The sequence below is a fragment of the Aethalodelphis obliquidens genome, unplaced genomic scaffold, assembly GCF_003676395.1.
Source record: "Aethalodelphis obliquidens isolate GAN/ISIS:26980383/991018 unplaced genomic scaffold, ASM367639v1 scaffold16, whole genome shotgun sequence".
NCBI classification, from domain to species: domain Eukaryota; kingdom Metazoa; phylum Chordata; class Mammalia; order Artiodactyla; family Delphinidae; genus Aethalodelphis; species Aethalodelphis obliquidens.
The window spans coordinates 24,884,172-24,899,664 of record NW_020837960.1 but is presented as its reverse complement, the minus strand read 5'-3'; the positions used below and the strand labels follow the sequence as shown (position 1 = coordinate 24,899,664).

General features: G+C 39.5%; 1 protein-coding gene across 1 annotated transcript in view; it reads right to left on the bottom strand.

The window, feature by feature from the left end:
- Positions 1-15,100, bottom strand: part of STARD13 (StAR related lipid transfer domain containing 13) — a 170,361-nt gene extending 155,261 nt beyond the window's left edge. The window contains exon 1 of the mRNA XM_027116529.1: positions 14,833-15,100. Within this exon, the coding sequence (XP_026972330.1) occupies positions 14,833-15,001 (169 nt within the window). The 5' untranslated portion in view covers positions 15,002-15,100. The remainder of the gene's footprint in view (positions 1-14,832) is intronic.
- Positions 15,101-15,493: the final 393 nt, after the last annotated feature.

Here is a 15,493-nt window from a genome sequence, read left to right as displayed (position 1 = left end):
CTCCTTTTCAGATGAATGTATATTGAGCCCTGAGTAAGTGCTTGGTTCTGCAATAAGTACTTTGCATGTGTGACAACACTTCATTCCAGGCCGTGGACGTTATTATTTTTCTTCCCACTTTAAATGAGGAAACAGGCTTACAAAGTTCATAGAACTTGCTCAAGATCACACAGCCAATCCACGCTGGAATTAGGATTTGAACCCAGTTCCAGAGAACACCAAAGCCCATGTTTTCATTCAATGCACATTGCATCTGCAAACTACAAGTTTTAGAAAGTGCACAGCCTCCCAGAGCCAAAGGAAAGATGTCTGAGAGAGTCTTTCTCTCCTAAATCAAGGCTCTGAAGACTTCCTAAGTCCCATGTCAAGTTATTAACAACAATCACAAAACATTATAATTCATTAAAATGGCTAATCAATGAGCAGAGACAGCTATAAACAAGAAACGTGTTCTGCTAAGCCAAAGGCTGCAGAGAAACTCAGAGCATCACGAATCTGGGTGGGGGTGGAGAGACGTTAGTCTCACCCTCATATGCAAGAAAGAAGTCAATAACGTCTTACAGGTCAGCTTTGCTGGAGTAAAGGTTTTGGGAAGCCTTCACACGCTTGGATTACTCTCCATCAAACAAGCTCCTTCCTCTTCAGTCATAAAGTTCCTCCTCAAATGCCACTGCACTCAAGACACCCAGCCTTTTCAAGTAATAACCACACATACAGAGTGCTCAACAAAAAGATTTTCACACCAGTCTCAGCTTAGTAACTGCCCTTCCTCCTGAAATCTAACATCATCAGCACACTCAAACATTGAGAACAAAACAAACAAAAACCTGATATCAAAACTACAGAACAGGTACTCCCCTGGTGGCACAGTGGTTAAGAATCTGCCTGCCAATGCAGGGGACATGGGTTCGAGCCCTGGTCCGGGAAGATCCCACATGCTGTGGAGCAACTAAGTCCGTGCACAGCAACTACTTAGCGTGTGCTCTAGAGCCTGTGAGCCACAACTACTGAGCCCATGTGCCACAACTACTGAAGCCCGCAGCGCCTAGAGCCCGTGCTCTGCAACAAGACAAGCCACGACAATGAGAAGCCCGTGCACCGCAATGAAGAGTAGCCCCCGCTCGCTGCAACTAGAGAAAGCCCGCGTGCAGCAACGAAGACCCAACACAGCCAAGAAAGGAAGGGAAGGAGGGAGGGAGGGAGGGAGGAAGGAAGGAAGGGAGGAAGGATTGCTTTAAAAAAAAAAACACTATGGAACAAAACCCGAACATCTTAAAGGGATATGTTTGTAAAGTGTGCGTTCTTTCACCTTTCACCTTTCTTTCCTGAGGCTTTGCAGACCAGGCTGTGCTGGGCAAGGCCCCACGAAAGCACTGGGCACGTCCTTTCTTCATCAGATAATCTGGGCAGGTGACATCAGGTTCCTTCAGGCCTCTCAGACTCAGGCAGTTCGCCGCGATCACAGTAAGCTCTTGCAGGCCTCCAGCTCAACAACCACACCAGGCTATCCTGCCTAGAGGACAGTCCACACTGCCTACTGGCCTTGGCAGGAAGCCTGATTTATACTGGAGATTCTTAACTCAAAGAAAGCATATGATCTATGATGCTTCGATTTGTCAAAGTCCTCAAGTCTATCACACAATATCTTTCACTTCAAAAGATTTTATTCTGCTCATGATTATGGGAAATTATTCATTAAGGGTGAAACAAAATTCATTAGCTGAGTAAAAAATACAAAGTAAAATTCTCGACACCTCAGAATAGCAGAAAAATAAGAGGGAAAAGTGGAGTTTAAAATGAGCCTTATTAATTACATAGATTCCCTCATAGCATATCAAATACATAAAAAGAAAATACAAAATAAAGGCAAGAATTAGAATACTTTGTCTATTTGGGAACCAACTAAAAACAAAACAAGACCACAGAGTGGCACATTATTCCCATATCCATGAGGGGTGATATAAATTATTATTCAAGGAAGAGAAGCAAGTGTGGTGATGTTTCGTGTCCAATTGAGAACTAAAGAGCTGGGGCTTGCTTTGTATGGCTCCTGTGTTCGGGCCCAGAGGTCCCTAACAGGTACCCTGACATCACTTAGCCACGACAGAACTGAGGATGACGCCTTCTATCTGGATTAATTTCACATCGATTCTTTTTTCTTTTGATAATATCACTGAATAGCAGGAGCTGGTATTATTCCCATTTGATAGATGAAGAAACTGAGGCACTGAGAGATTAAATAAAAGCATGCATGGTCACCAGGGTACACGGTCACCTCGATGGTGACCTCAGGGTCACCCAGGACGCAAAGGTGTCCTAGAACCAGGCCTCCTGCCTTCCAGTCCCCCAAGCTTGGTTCCTCTTTCCACTGGAAACATCATTATTCTACTTAAGACTCACGCTGGCCCTTTGTTTTCAAGATTCACTTTCCCTGCAAAATTTTACAGCTGTATGTAATTCATGTGTCCGGTTGTTTTATCCATGATTTAGGCTGTTTATATTGAAGAAGCAGCACTATATATACTATGAGTTATCTCTTTAAAAACCCAATTATTTGGGAAAAGCTCAAATCCCAATCAACTACCAAAGAATTAACCTTTTCTCCTTAAAAACTCCCTTCCCTGAGCACTCACACAAGCACAGTCAGTTCATCAATCTCTTTATGTAAATAGTCATGCAACAAGGGAGGAGGTCTGTTTATTATTTTCGATCCTGTTTTGGCTTCTGGCAAAATTGCACAAACAGCAGAAGTTGGCAGAACATTGATATTTTCTTCTGACTGACTACTGTTCTCCAGCTACAAGTGCAGTACAAGGGCAGAGCACAACTGTGACTATTCTGGTCTGCAGGCCTCAGCCGTGACTGAGGTCAAAACTGCAAAATCTGGAAAAGAAAGCTCCATCCGGGGCTTCTCTCCGCAAATGGAGACCCTGGCTTAACACATGCTTTCCTTCCACTACAGAACTGATGAGCTCAAGATCCAGAGTCCAGAGAACACCACAGGTCTGACCTAATTCCCATCTCGATTCTCACTTGCAAAGGCCCACGGTAAAGATCACATGAGCCTCTGAGCTCCGGGGCCCTAAGAGCCCTGGGGAAACCTGGGGGAGTATGGACATTGACCCCCAGCACCTTCTAGGAAGAAGGGCAGCATTTTGCAGGGTCCGGAAGTAGGGAAAGGGGGTTGGGGGTGGAGGAATTTGTTCTTTCCCTCTGTTATGCTTATTCCTACCTAACCTTGCTAGACTCCTTACCAAAGGCCAAATGCTGCTGCCGTGTTGTTTACTTTGGACAGAGCGCCCTTGATGAAGAGCAGCCAACCCTCAAGAGAGGAGTGGGAGAGTAGTTAGTATATAGGATGATCACGACGAATTGCTGCTGGTTTTGGAGGTGAAGTCCTCCAACAACTTGAGGGACTGCTGGGGGAGAAGAGGGAGGACTGAGAAGGGCCAAAGTGATGAAAAAAACAGAACACCTTGCTTGGATTCAAGGTAGACATGTACATAATTATGAGGGTGCTGGTGTTGTCAGTGGTAAGCTGACATAGGTTTCTGAACCAGACTTGAGTTCAGAGTCCAGCTCTGCCACCTACTTGCTGGGGGACTTTGGGAAAGTTATTTAGCATTCCGAGTCTTCGTTTACTCATCTGAAAAATGAACATCATAAGGCCTTGAGTGTTAGGCCTTACTATGTTTATTTTCCAGATGAGTAAATTTAACTCTCGAGTCTTCATGAAAATTAAATGAAATAGCAATAAATGCAGTGCCGAAAACAGTCCCTGGTACATAATAGGGAACCCTCAATAAGAGCAGGTATAAGTATGCTGTCAGTGTTTTAAAAATCTTGTAAACTTTTCAAGAGCTAAAATTTGTGGCATAAAATTTATAAAAAGTCAAATCATCAATCCCCAGACCCGAGTATTTGACCCAAAGGCACAGAAATTTTGATACATTATTTTGCCTCTCCACGACAAACCCCAACTTACACTCTTCTTTTCACTTCGGTGACCCAGTGGAAAAGTTCTGCCCCAGCCCAGGAGGTATGGCTTGCCTTCACCTCTGGACACAGCTGCATAGACTCCAGCAGCCAGGAGGAAGCACGACTGACAGTTAAGAGCTGAAAAGAACCTGTCTCAATTCCACGTCATTCCTGCCTTACAGAACAAAGCACCAGGCTTCACAGAACAGAAGCTACAGTGTCCAGGGCCAGTTCTGCTAAAGTGACCAACGATGGGAGATGGACACAAAAGTGAGAGGAGAAGCCTCACGTGAAACAGAAATAGAATGGCTCTGTCAGAAACTGAATTGTAAAGCTGGAGGTGAGGAATTAATTTTACTCTACGTGGAAGGGGGAAAGGAAAAAGTTGGACTCTGAAACCATCTCTATTCTACCAGTTAGTTAATGTTTGACAACCGTATTGCTCACTGCCAAGTTTCCTTATTCGATCAAGTGAGCCTATACTTATCTATAGAGTCTACTCAGGGAAATGTACTTTTCCATACAGCAAAACCAAGTGAAAATCCACTTCCAAAGGAACAACTTAGGGAATGGAGACTAGAAACGTCTCAAAGTAGGAAAGCTTGCATATGCATTTGTCAGATCTCTGAAAGATTCTAGGGAACACAGCTTCCTAATCCAAGATGATCAGTACTATCTTACACTCATATTCAAAAAGATAATCCATATGGAGTGGCTCCACAAAATGTCACACATGCTACCAGTGAAGGCATTACTGTTATAATAGCTTTTCAGGGTTTCCAGGATGCCATACGCAAACATCAAATATTTTATCTTATAAAACAAGGCTTTTACTAAGTTCGAGATTAACATTTATGTCATGATATAAAAAGACTGGACTAACTAATGTTTCTACTCTTTGTTGGCTGGGGGGCACAAAAATGGAGGAGGACCTAAGACTACATATATTCCATAAATAAATGAAGCAAAAGAATCCACGTTGATTTAGTCCATTCAACTTGAAGGACAAATTTCAACAAATGTTAATTTCATATCCATATGCAGTCTTTCACAGCGGAGGAATTCAACAATATGAAGAATATTCCTGAATGAAAAGGAATGAAATCCTTAGAAGAAATGGGCAATGAAAGCTTCTTAAATAATTTGCTTGAATCAGTTCGAGAAACAGAGTGCTTAGTTTTTAAATTGCCAACTGATCATTTGAAAGTTTATTGACATTTTACAGCATTTCTTTTCTATGAATTCCTCTAAGCAAAGACCACTGTAATACTGGAAAGTTTCTACAAAATTAAGAAAAATCTCAAAGTTAAGTTCTCAGTTTAGAAAAATCACAACATGTTGAGAGGGGAACTCAGACATTATAGATAAAAACCATCAGATATATAGACATAACCCTCTATTACTGGCTAATGAGGCTGGTCTAGGGCCTTGCTCCCACCCTCACACACTGATAGCCTCCCTGGCCTTTCACTCCAGCCTACTGAGAGCACAGCCCCCTTTCCTCCAGCACTGCTGCCCTCTCTCAGCTTTAGTTTACCAGCAAGTCACTCCCAGAGCTGGGAACATTTCCTGCCTCTTTTATTGGCAGAAGGTGGGGATCAACAGACTTTGCTATTTATCTTTATGAGTTGAAATGGGGCCTAAACCCATCACTTTAGGTCAGTTCAGAGCAACTAAGAATAACTGCTGTGCCCAGGAAACCACACTTGGGAACGACAATGGTTTTCATTACAGTTTAAGATAAAAAACAAAAGAACAACAGCAACAACAAAAAACCCCACCTTTTGTTTCAGGTTTTGTGGTGGATACTTTTTGAGGACACAAAAAATGTGGCGAGAGGTATACCTGCCTTAGTAAACTTGGTATATAGTACATAATTTACTCTTTGTTTGCTGATACAATACCTTGAAGGGCCCTATGTACATGGATGTTTGTTTAATATAAATATTGATATATTTTCTTATATTGAGCACTTAGTATGTGCCAGGCACCGTGTTCTGTTTAATTGTATTCTCTCACTTATTGCAATAACTATGAGATAATGGCTATTACTAGCTCCTTTTTGCCCACAGAAGAACTGAAGCTTAGAAATGTTAAGTAACTTGGCCAAGGTCACTCTGCTAGGGAGATATAGAGCTGAATTTCAAACTCAAGCTGCATGACTCCAAAGGCCTCCAATTGTTTCAGTAGTAGGTGTAGAAAGTTTAAAGTTTAGGTTAAATGAACAGTGTCCCTAGGACATTCTTGATCCCACAATCAAGAGCAGAAAGTGTTTCTTGAAATTCAACCAACATATTTCAATTACTTGCCCCAAAGAATACAGATTTCATCATCCCATCAACAGAATAACTCCTGGAAGATTGTCCTAGAAGAAGGCAAGAAACAAATGTCCATCTCTCTAATGCTTTGTGCTACCATTTCATGACTGTTCCAAGCAATTCCAATGGATTGGCTGCCCTGGCCATTGATAATACATAAGAATTCAAATGTGGAATTACATCACACTCAGTATTGGGACCAACAGATGATAAACTCAGTCCCTGAAATTCTTTTGCGGTCTTCTTCAAGATATCCTGCAAGACTGATTTCCCTTCTTTCTGGCCAAGATTTTTCCCCTCCTTCTTCTAGGAAGCCAGTAATAAAAACACCTAAGCAGCTTTATCTGCCGTAGACCTTCCTCCTAAAAGCACAGCAGAGAGAATGGAATACTAACAGTGAAAATAGGAAAGTGCAGGGAAAGGGTGGTAGCAGACTCTCCTACCCAAAGAGATCAATGTAGTAGTGAAGGCGATTTGATTAATAAGAAATTATTATACACAACACATGGTCCTCCAAGTTATACCTTGCAACGGATTTCATTCTCTATTTTGAGAAATGCATTTAGCAGGAAATGTATTGTGTCCTTCAAAGCATTTCGGAGAGATTTAAATTCCTCTACTAAGAACTCTAGTCTTATTTAGGTGAGAATGGTTGGAATATCATTGTCATTGGAATTGTAAATCCTTCTTATTTCTTACAGTAATTTTTACTATTATAAATAATTTGGAGGTAGTAAAACCTTCAGAGGAAAATATGATTTTATGACTATCGTATTTTTTTCCAGTTTGTCATTTGGTGAATATAAATGCATGTGAAATGCTACTGTTCACTTAGAGAGATTGAATACTAATCCAAGGTTCTTGTCATCCATATGCATGATTTTCAAAATTACCAGTAAGAGGAGACTTGGAATGCAGGAAGAGAATGCCTTCTTCAGCTCAAAATACTGATATGTAAATTAGTTACTTGGTGACTGCGGAGTCCCTTTACAATCTCCTCTCTCTCCTCTACACTGTTTCACTCTAGTGTTTTATCAGAATGTTAGAGACAAGGCAATGCAAATCACTGGTATTTTAATCAGCTCTGCCTCTGTCAGACCTTTGAAATTACCAGGATTCCTATGGCTTGTGAGGGAAGTCATTTGAGAGTCTAGCCAGACATTTCGGATTTTTTTCTATTGATTTCCTTTTTCTAACAGCATTAGCATGTTCTGTAATTTTAAGTTATTTTCCAACCATTCCATTTAATTTCCTTTTGATCCTAAGTTTCTCTAAAAAAGAGAATTCATGTCTTTTCAAACAATAGTGTATAAATGTTCATAGTAATCTGTGTGTCTGCCTTGCCCTAGACTGCACCATTCTACAGTGATTGCTCTGGCCCTGTGTGACTTTACAACATGGGGATCTGAGCTACACGGTATGGCTAATTCTCCATGTATTCTGTTGCAGCTTTTTGATATTCTGTGGATTTCTCTCAAAAAGCATCCGTCATAATGCAAATGCTAATTTGTTATCTCTTTGCCAGCAGGAGGAAAAATACCTTAAGAATATTTGTAGTCTTCATGGGAAACTTGGTAAGTTGCTTATACAACTAGACCAAACAGATTTTACTAACAAAAATGACCTATTATCTATCAGTTCACTTTACTCTGTCGTTCCAAGGGAGACTTTATGTAACCAAGGATACGTCTGGCCCTTCAAGTCAGAAACTGACTCTGAGCCACCCATCAAAGTTTGAGCTTACAGGAGTCCACCTCTCCCATCACCTACAGCCAGGGAGAATTTGAGACTCCTATATAGTTTCCTGTTTCTTTCCTGTGGGGCTGTGACTCCACTTTCCAGCAGTAATGGAATATTCTGAATTAGCTGCTGTAACTTCTGACCCCTTTGGAACTCAACTAGGACTTTGGCTTTATCGTAGATCCAGAGCTAAAAAGTAATCATTTCTTTCTCCTGGCCCAGCAGTACCTATCTTGTAGGGTTACTTGAAGATTGTTTGTATTCTTTTTATTATAATGATTAACTCTGCCCATATACCTACTCCTTCAGTTTTCTGATGGGCAAATTGTGTGGAGGGCACTTAATCAGGTTAGGATCTTCCTTTGGTTGTTAATTTTCATAAAAGATAGCCATCCTGCCTTAACCCAGTAGATTTTTAAGGTATATGGAGCTGGCCTTATTTGAAAACAGAATACTTGCAATGTTACTCTATAAGATACAATCTCAAATTATCAATTCATTCAAGAAATATGTTCAAAGAGAATTATCTGAATGGACCACCAGCCCTCCACTTTCCTAAACCAGACTTTCCAAAATGTGTTCCCCAGGGAACACTGATTTTACATGATGTCACTTCCTGGTATCCAGTACAAAATGGTTTCATGATGAAATATGGAAATATGTCAGTTTAAACAAAGTTAAATTACTTTCTGCAGGATTTCTCTGAGCCTTTCATAAATGTGAATTTCCAAGAAGGGAAGGAGGATGCAGTATTTCCCCAAATTACTTAACCACAGACATATTTTCCTCCTGCCTATCTATCTATCTATCCATCCATCCAACCATCCATGTAACTAGAGTTCTGAGAATGAGACATAGAGAAATTGTCTCTAGACAGTTTCCATGCTATTTCTAGATTAAGCCAGAGAATCAGAGGATTACCTACTGAACCTCCTTGTTTTGATCCGTCCACCCCATCCTCGAATATTTTTACTGAATTATAATTTGTTGTTATGCTCCCACTTCCACTGCAGGATGCTATAAGAGATTTGCTATTGATTTCACTATAGAAATGTTTAAAAGCACCATCGACTATGGCTTGTAGTCTCTTTATGGGATTTTTTACGAGAAACTGCTCTTGTATATCAAGTCCTTAGGAGAAAATTCTCCCAAATATCAAGCCCCAGGGAAAGTTGTGCTGGTATGTTTTTACCTTATGGACATGGCAAACCTTCCCTGATCACGTTTTCCTCTTTTCTTAGATTAGGAAGGCTCAAGCTAAATCTGTAGCCTGCTTTTAATAATTATTCAGGGCCTTACGTTGTAAATTTTTATATAATATCTCTTCCTAGTCTTATTAATTGACCTACATTTTTCTTTTCACCAGATTTATCTTTTTTTAACTGCGTTGTATCTTCTTCTCTAAACGACCTCAAATCCTTTAGGTAATGAGGTAGAATGTAAATTAATACATAATGTCTTTACCCACACCAAAATCATATTCAGATTGCCCGAGGAGATAGAAAATGATCCTCATTTCATTCAAATATCTGGTGTGCAAAACGCATGGCTGTCTTCTTATGTCTTCTTCCTTAGTCTCAGCACCTCGTTCTCATAGCTAATGAAATGTAGAGACAGAGCACATCCCTCTTAATGATATGTTTTCACTGAATTTCCATTTATTTTCCTTTATATAGGAAGTTTACTAAAACTCACTTGTCATTTTCTCTCTTTCTAAATTTGTCTGGGCCATCAATTGATATTGCTCAGACCACTAGTGGTGATTTTTTTTCTAACTTGTGCTTCTAAATTGGCCATGATTAGGTTGTTAGGGAAATGGGGAATCCTGCTTTATAAAAGTTGACCAGTGTCCCAAATTTACTAAGAATTAAAGCACTGATTATAGTGCGGGGGGGAAGATACGAGAAAAATGAAGCTCTATTCACTTAAGCTAATGTCACAAAATCCAGATTTGGCAATTGCCTGCGTCTGGGATGAGTGTTTATAAATTCAGAACCAATAAAAGCAGTGAAGTGCAGCTATGCAATTCTCAAGTGTTATATGTGTATAAGCATATTGCTCTTTGCTAATTTCTTTCTAGTACTTATTTCTTGACTGCTCATATTTTTTACTATGTGATGATTTTTAAAATGTTATTCAAAGTTAGTTGACTTAACAGATTTTCCTGTAACTTCTGGTTAAACAGTATCCTTTGTGTACAGGCCCTTCAGTCACCAGCACTGAATAGAAAGAGGCTCTGATTCATGAAATGTGAATTTGTGACAGTTTTGTGTTTTTTTTTAAAGAACTTGAGCAACACATGACTGATGCATGCTTACCCTGTTTTCTGTGTTCCATCTGTCTTTCTGCCAGTGTATTCATCCTCCATTTCTGAAAGTAGCTGAGAAAGAGAATGCTAAGCATGGAGAAAGGGCAATTCCAAAAGAACAAAAGGTTGTTTGACTTTGGCTGATGCTACCCAGTTGGTGGAGGTCTCCTACACCAGGGATGAGAAATGCCACCACTTAGGTTGGGCAAATCCCCAAGATATCATTTGACTTGATGGAGGAATGAGAGAGAATACATCACTAATGCCCAGTTCCATTCCCTGCAAACATAAAAAAGCAGTTTACTCCGCTCTAGTTGAGTTCAACTCAAGTGCTATCTCTAAAAATAGTGTCAGGTAAAAAGTCAATGAACGTGCAAAGATCAATTTTCACTAATTCTCCTAGTAGTGAAATTTCCACATTTTGCATTTACTATCAAGAAAAGAGGTCTTTTGTGAGCTTGGGGATCCACCTACATTAACACTCTCGGATCCCTACGGTCCTTGCAATAGGCCAGGCACTGCAATAACTCCATTTTACGGTCCAGGACTCCTGATAAAGAAAGGTTTTTTACAGGTTTCTTTATAAATATAGGTTGTACTGACATTTAAATAGTCCACAAGACAGGACATCCTAACGTTCCTATTAAATTGATAATGAGAGCATTAACCAGGTATCAAAGAAGCATGTCTGGGTAGATGTTGAATGACATAGTAAGGAAAATGTAAATAAGAATCATCTTTCTCTTAAAGTAATAACCTGTGATCACAGAATCCTAGAGTTTTAGAGAGGATGGGAGCTTCACATTTATTTAATCCAAACTCTTTGTTTTATGGAAGAAGAAAAGAATGCCCAGAGAAGTTGTGACTTGCCTCAGATCACACAATTAATTAGCATCAGAAGTAGAACTAAAATCTGATTTCCACCTTACCATTTCCTTGACAAGATGTAGAAAAATTATAAGCCATTGATTTATTCCACGTTAGACAGCTGCTCTGTTTCCTTTTGGGCTTCTGTTACTTTAGGTTTAAATTTCCCTGCGTTACACACTCTTGTTCAAGGAGTTATTGACTCAACTACAGAAAGACCTTGGGAACCACAGTCATACCATCTCATTTTCTCATCAAGAAATGAAGGCCCAGTGAAGTTCTGAAACTTGCCTGGTAAAAGAATGAGAGAGTTTCCAAATAGAGCCTGCATCCCTGTCTTCTTTTTTTCTGTAGTTCAATGGACTTTATTGCAGTCTGGTCCATATCATGCTGTTTAAAGCATTACAATATTTTTTTAAGTTCAAAAGCATGATGAATTCTTTCACAAAGCAAGTAATCACATTTATACACTTGCTTAAATTTGGATTTTCCGAGTAACATGTGTGTGTATAGACTTTAAGCATGATGCACATGTAGCCAATAAATCGTAACCATCTAATGACATAAGATCCCAATTCACCCCTTCCATGGCCTAACATACTCTTCCTCCACCTCCTCAGTATCCTCCATCTTGTCCATTCCAAGAGTCTGCCGGTAAGGGAAATAAGGACCGTTACAATTTTCATTCTCTCTCCCTATAACAATTTCCCCATTGATTCAGCAAGATTGTGGGGCAAGGATCATGGGCAGTATGACTTGTGTGATAAGCTTTCACTCTGCAAAACACCCTACTTTAAACATCACTTCTCTTTTTCACTGGACTTAAAACTCCAGAACTAAGAAGATGGCTAGATAAATGATGCACGTATTTTTTGGAGCATACCCTATGAGAAGCAAGTTTAGATTCATCCTGAGTTTGAGCAACTAATTCTGATCCTATGTATCATCAAAGATTCCTTTGTTTCTCTTCCCTGTTTTTCCCTCTCATGAGTGGATCTGCTGTTGAGTCATGTCTGTGCCATTCAATGATTATCTCACTGTAATGAGGTCACTGAGGAGCAACTTACTCTTGTTTGCACTGTTCCCAACAGCCATGAAAGACTGTAAGTGTTGATCCCCAAATTATATTAATATAATGCTAAATCTTCCTTGAAAGATCTACAGCAGAGTAAACAATCTTAATGATGTGGCTGTCATTTCAAGATACCAGTATGTGAGTTACAAAAAATATCGGTGTTATTAATTTAATATGCACTTGATAAACTTTAATTGAATGATTATGGGCCATTAGTATAATAACCTGACATTGTGTACTATTGGGTACTAACTGCTCAAGGAAGGTAAAACACATAGCAGTTTGCTTCCACTAGAGAAATAAGACCTGATTGGAAATCTCACAGTGATTCTGTAACATGGTTCATTGCTGTACCCTGAGTAGAAAAGATTGAAATATTATATAATCCAGAAATCAACCATAGGTTCAGTAGTTTAACACTCATTATAAAAACTAAAAAATGGTTTGGAGTATTATTGAGCATGGTCTCTAGTTAAGATACATTCAAATACCAGCTCCTACTATGTAACTTTGGAGAGGTTATTTGAACTCTATGTACTTCTGTTTTCTCACCTGTAAAATGGGTATAATAATAGTACTTACCTACAAGAATTTATTTTTTGAGGATAAAATAAATTGGAATATATATAAAGTGCTCTGAGCAGTGCGTGATACACTGTTATTCTCTATTACAGTAAACCAATCTACTCATACGGTAAACCCAGTAAAATCATTTTGCTTCTGCTTTCTCAATGTCTTACGACACAATCGTGCATTGTATTATTAACTCATTATTAACAAATAATGAGTTCCTAACCACTGGATTGTTGGAATTCTTTCATGCTTCCCTATGATCCTAACTGTCACTTAATTTTTAGGCATTCATTAGCTTCAAACATTCCATTGCCCAGTATTAAAAAAAGTGAGTATGCTCAAATTTTCTAATTAGGCAAAATGAAACACAGATACAGAATACATTTTCAATGATCATGCATGTGTTCATAACTTCAAGTCCTCAATGGAAAAACAATCTTCATTCCAGAAAGAATATAATTTTTAATGAAATCAATCACTGCAAATTCATTTAAGGAGATTTACAAAGATATTTCAAACTATTTGTATGCAATGTTTCTAACATAATACACTTCATAAGCATGCTGAGGAACATTCAGAGTGCAGACTACAAATCATCAAATCATCACCAAACATTTATTGAGCCCCTATGTCCATAATGATGGTGACGTCTGGTAAAGCACCATTGTCAGAAATCTCTAAAACTAAAATGGAGCTGGTTTTTATTATAAGCCTAGTGTATTTTTAAATCAAGCCACAGGGAAATAATTACTTTTGTTTCTATTCAATCAAGACATGCACACAGAGTTTATGGAATGACATAATATCCTTCCTGAAATCAGACCGGTATGTAGGACCAGTATCCTTCACACATAACCAGTTCCTGAACCTTTAAAAACAAATCCTAATTTCCAAGGAAACAATCTCATCAAATGCTGCTCACTAGAATACATATTGTTCCTTTTGGAAACATTACAATAAGATTTTCATGATTACAAACCCCAACTTCCCCTCTAAAATTCAATATAATCTTATTTATTTAAGTGGAAATTGTACTTTTATAATGGCTCTAGAATATCCTGGTCAACTTACGTATCACCAATGTAATAATTTAGTTATTTAGAAGTCTGGGAGGGGGTGATTATAAACTTCATAAACTTATTGTACATGTGTAGTATGTGTGTGTGTCTTTTAAATGGGCAACAGAAGTTTCTTAGGAATGTTCACCTTTCTACTTTCTACAAACCTATCCTAAGATAAAGCGCATGTTTTAAACTATTTTTGGAGAATGATGAGTTTTAGTGATTTTTTTCCCCCCTGAGAATAAAAAGGAACACGTAACAACTTGTAATCAATATCCTCTCCTCTCTGCCTTATAAAGCTGGTGCTTCTGTCACAAGATTTGCTTTGACATTAGCAGACACTTATCCTTTACCAGAAAAACAGTATCAACAAATCAGTGGCAACTGCTGACATAAACGTACAAATAGGCAGAGAATGTGACACTGGTTGTCAGCCCAAGGCCCTTAAGAATAGAATTTTAACTTTCTCCTGTCACTAAGAGTGTTCTAAAGAATCTAGGCAGGGTGGAAGTTAGTTTCCCACCCTCTCCTAATTAAATAAACAAGTGTCCAAGTTTTAAATGTGACAGAGTGTGTGGAACTTGTCACGTTTAAAAATGAAAAGCTCCTAAAATACATACTGAGGAAACCTGTCTCATTTATTCTGTAGAGACACATAAGTCTTGGAAATTTATGATTCACTGTCCTACCGTGAAGTTTTTTGTGGACTTTATGTTGAGTTATGTGGCAGCTAAGTGCTGTCACTGTTTGCTTGAAACTGCAGCCTTAAGTTATTTCTGAAAGGTATGCGCAGCTTGGCATAGAAATCCGTATGTTGTAAAGTGAAAACAATAATTTTAAAAACTGGGTTAGCATGAAAGAGAGCCAACAGAAATCAGAATTAGCAACAGCCTTCCACTACCGGCGACTCACCTTGTTGAATTTTAGTCACTAGCTGATGGCGTGCTAGAATCCGGCTCATCCTGTAAGGAGAGCGTCTCGCAGTCTGATCAAATCGCAAATACATCTCCTGGCCCTCAGGTGTCATGGCATTTAGATAGTAGCAACCTGAAGCTGGGGTCCTGGGTCCCTGACTGAACATCCCGGCAGATTTTCTTTTGCCCTCAGTCTGCCCTGTGGCTGTTTCCGTCTGCCTTCAGTCTCAGTTACAGAGCGAGGCATCCAGCCCAGCAGAGCTCAGCAGACCCAGCGATTTTTAAAAAGAAAAAGGAGTGCCAAAAGCCACAACTCAGAATTCCAACCCCCGGCCTCACGTGACCTCGCAGAGCCAATCAGAGGAAGACAGGAGATGGGACGGTCCACAGTCGGCCCCAAGCCCCGGAGAGAGGCAGGTCCAGCCTCTCTGATCCCCACACAATGCGGGAAGGCAATGTGAGTACTGCCCTGCCTCTGAGCTGACTAAGCCCCGAGAAGCAGCACTCACTGAAAGAGTTCAAAGGAAAAGAGAGAGGGAAGAGGAAAGGCAGCAGAAGAAAAATAAGCCCTGGGCATAGGAAATCAATCTTTCTGGTTGTAAGGGTTAGAGAAAGCACACTCGCCTTCTCCAAGGCAGCTAAAAGATGGATGTGAGAAA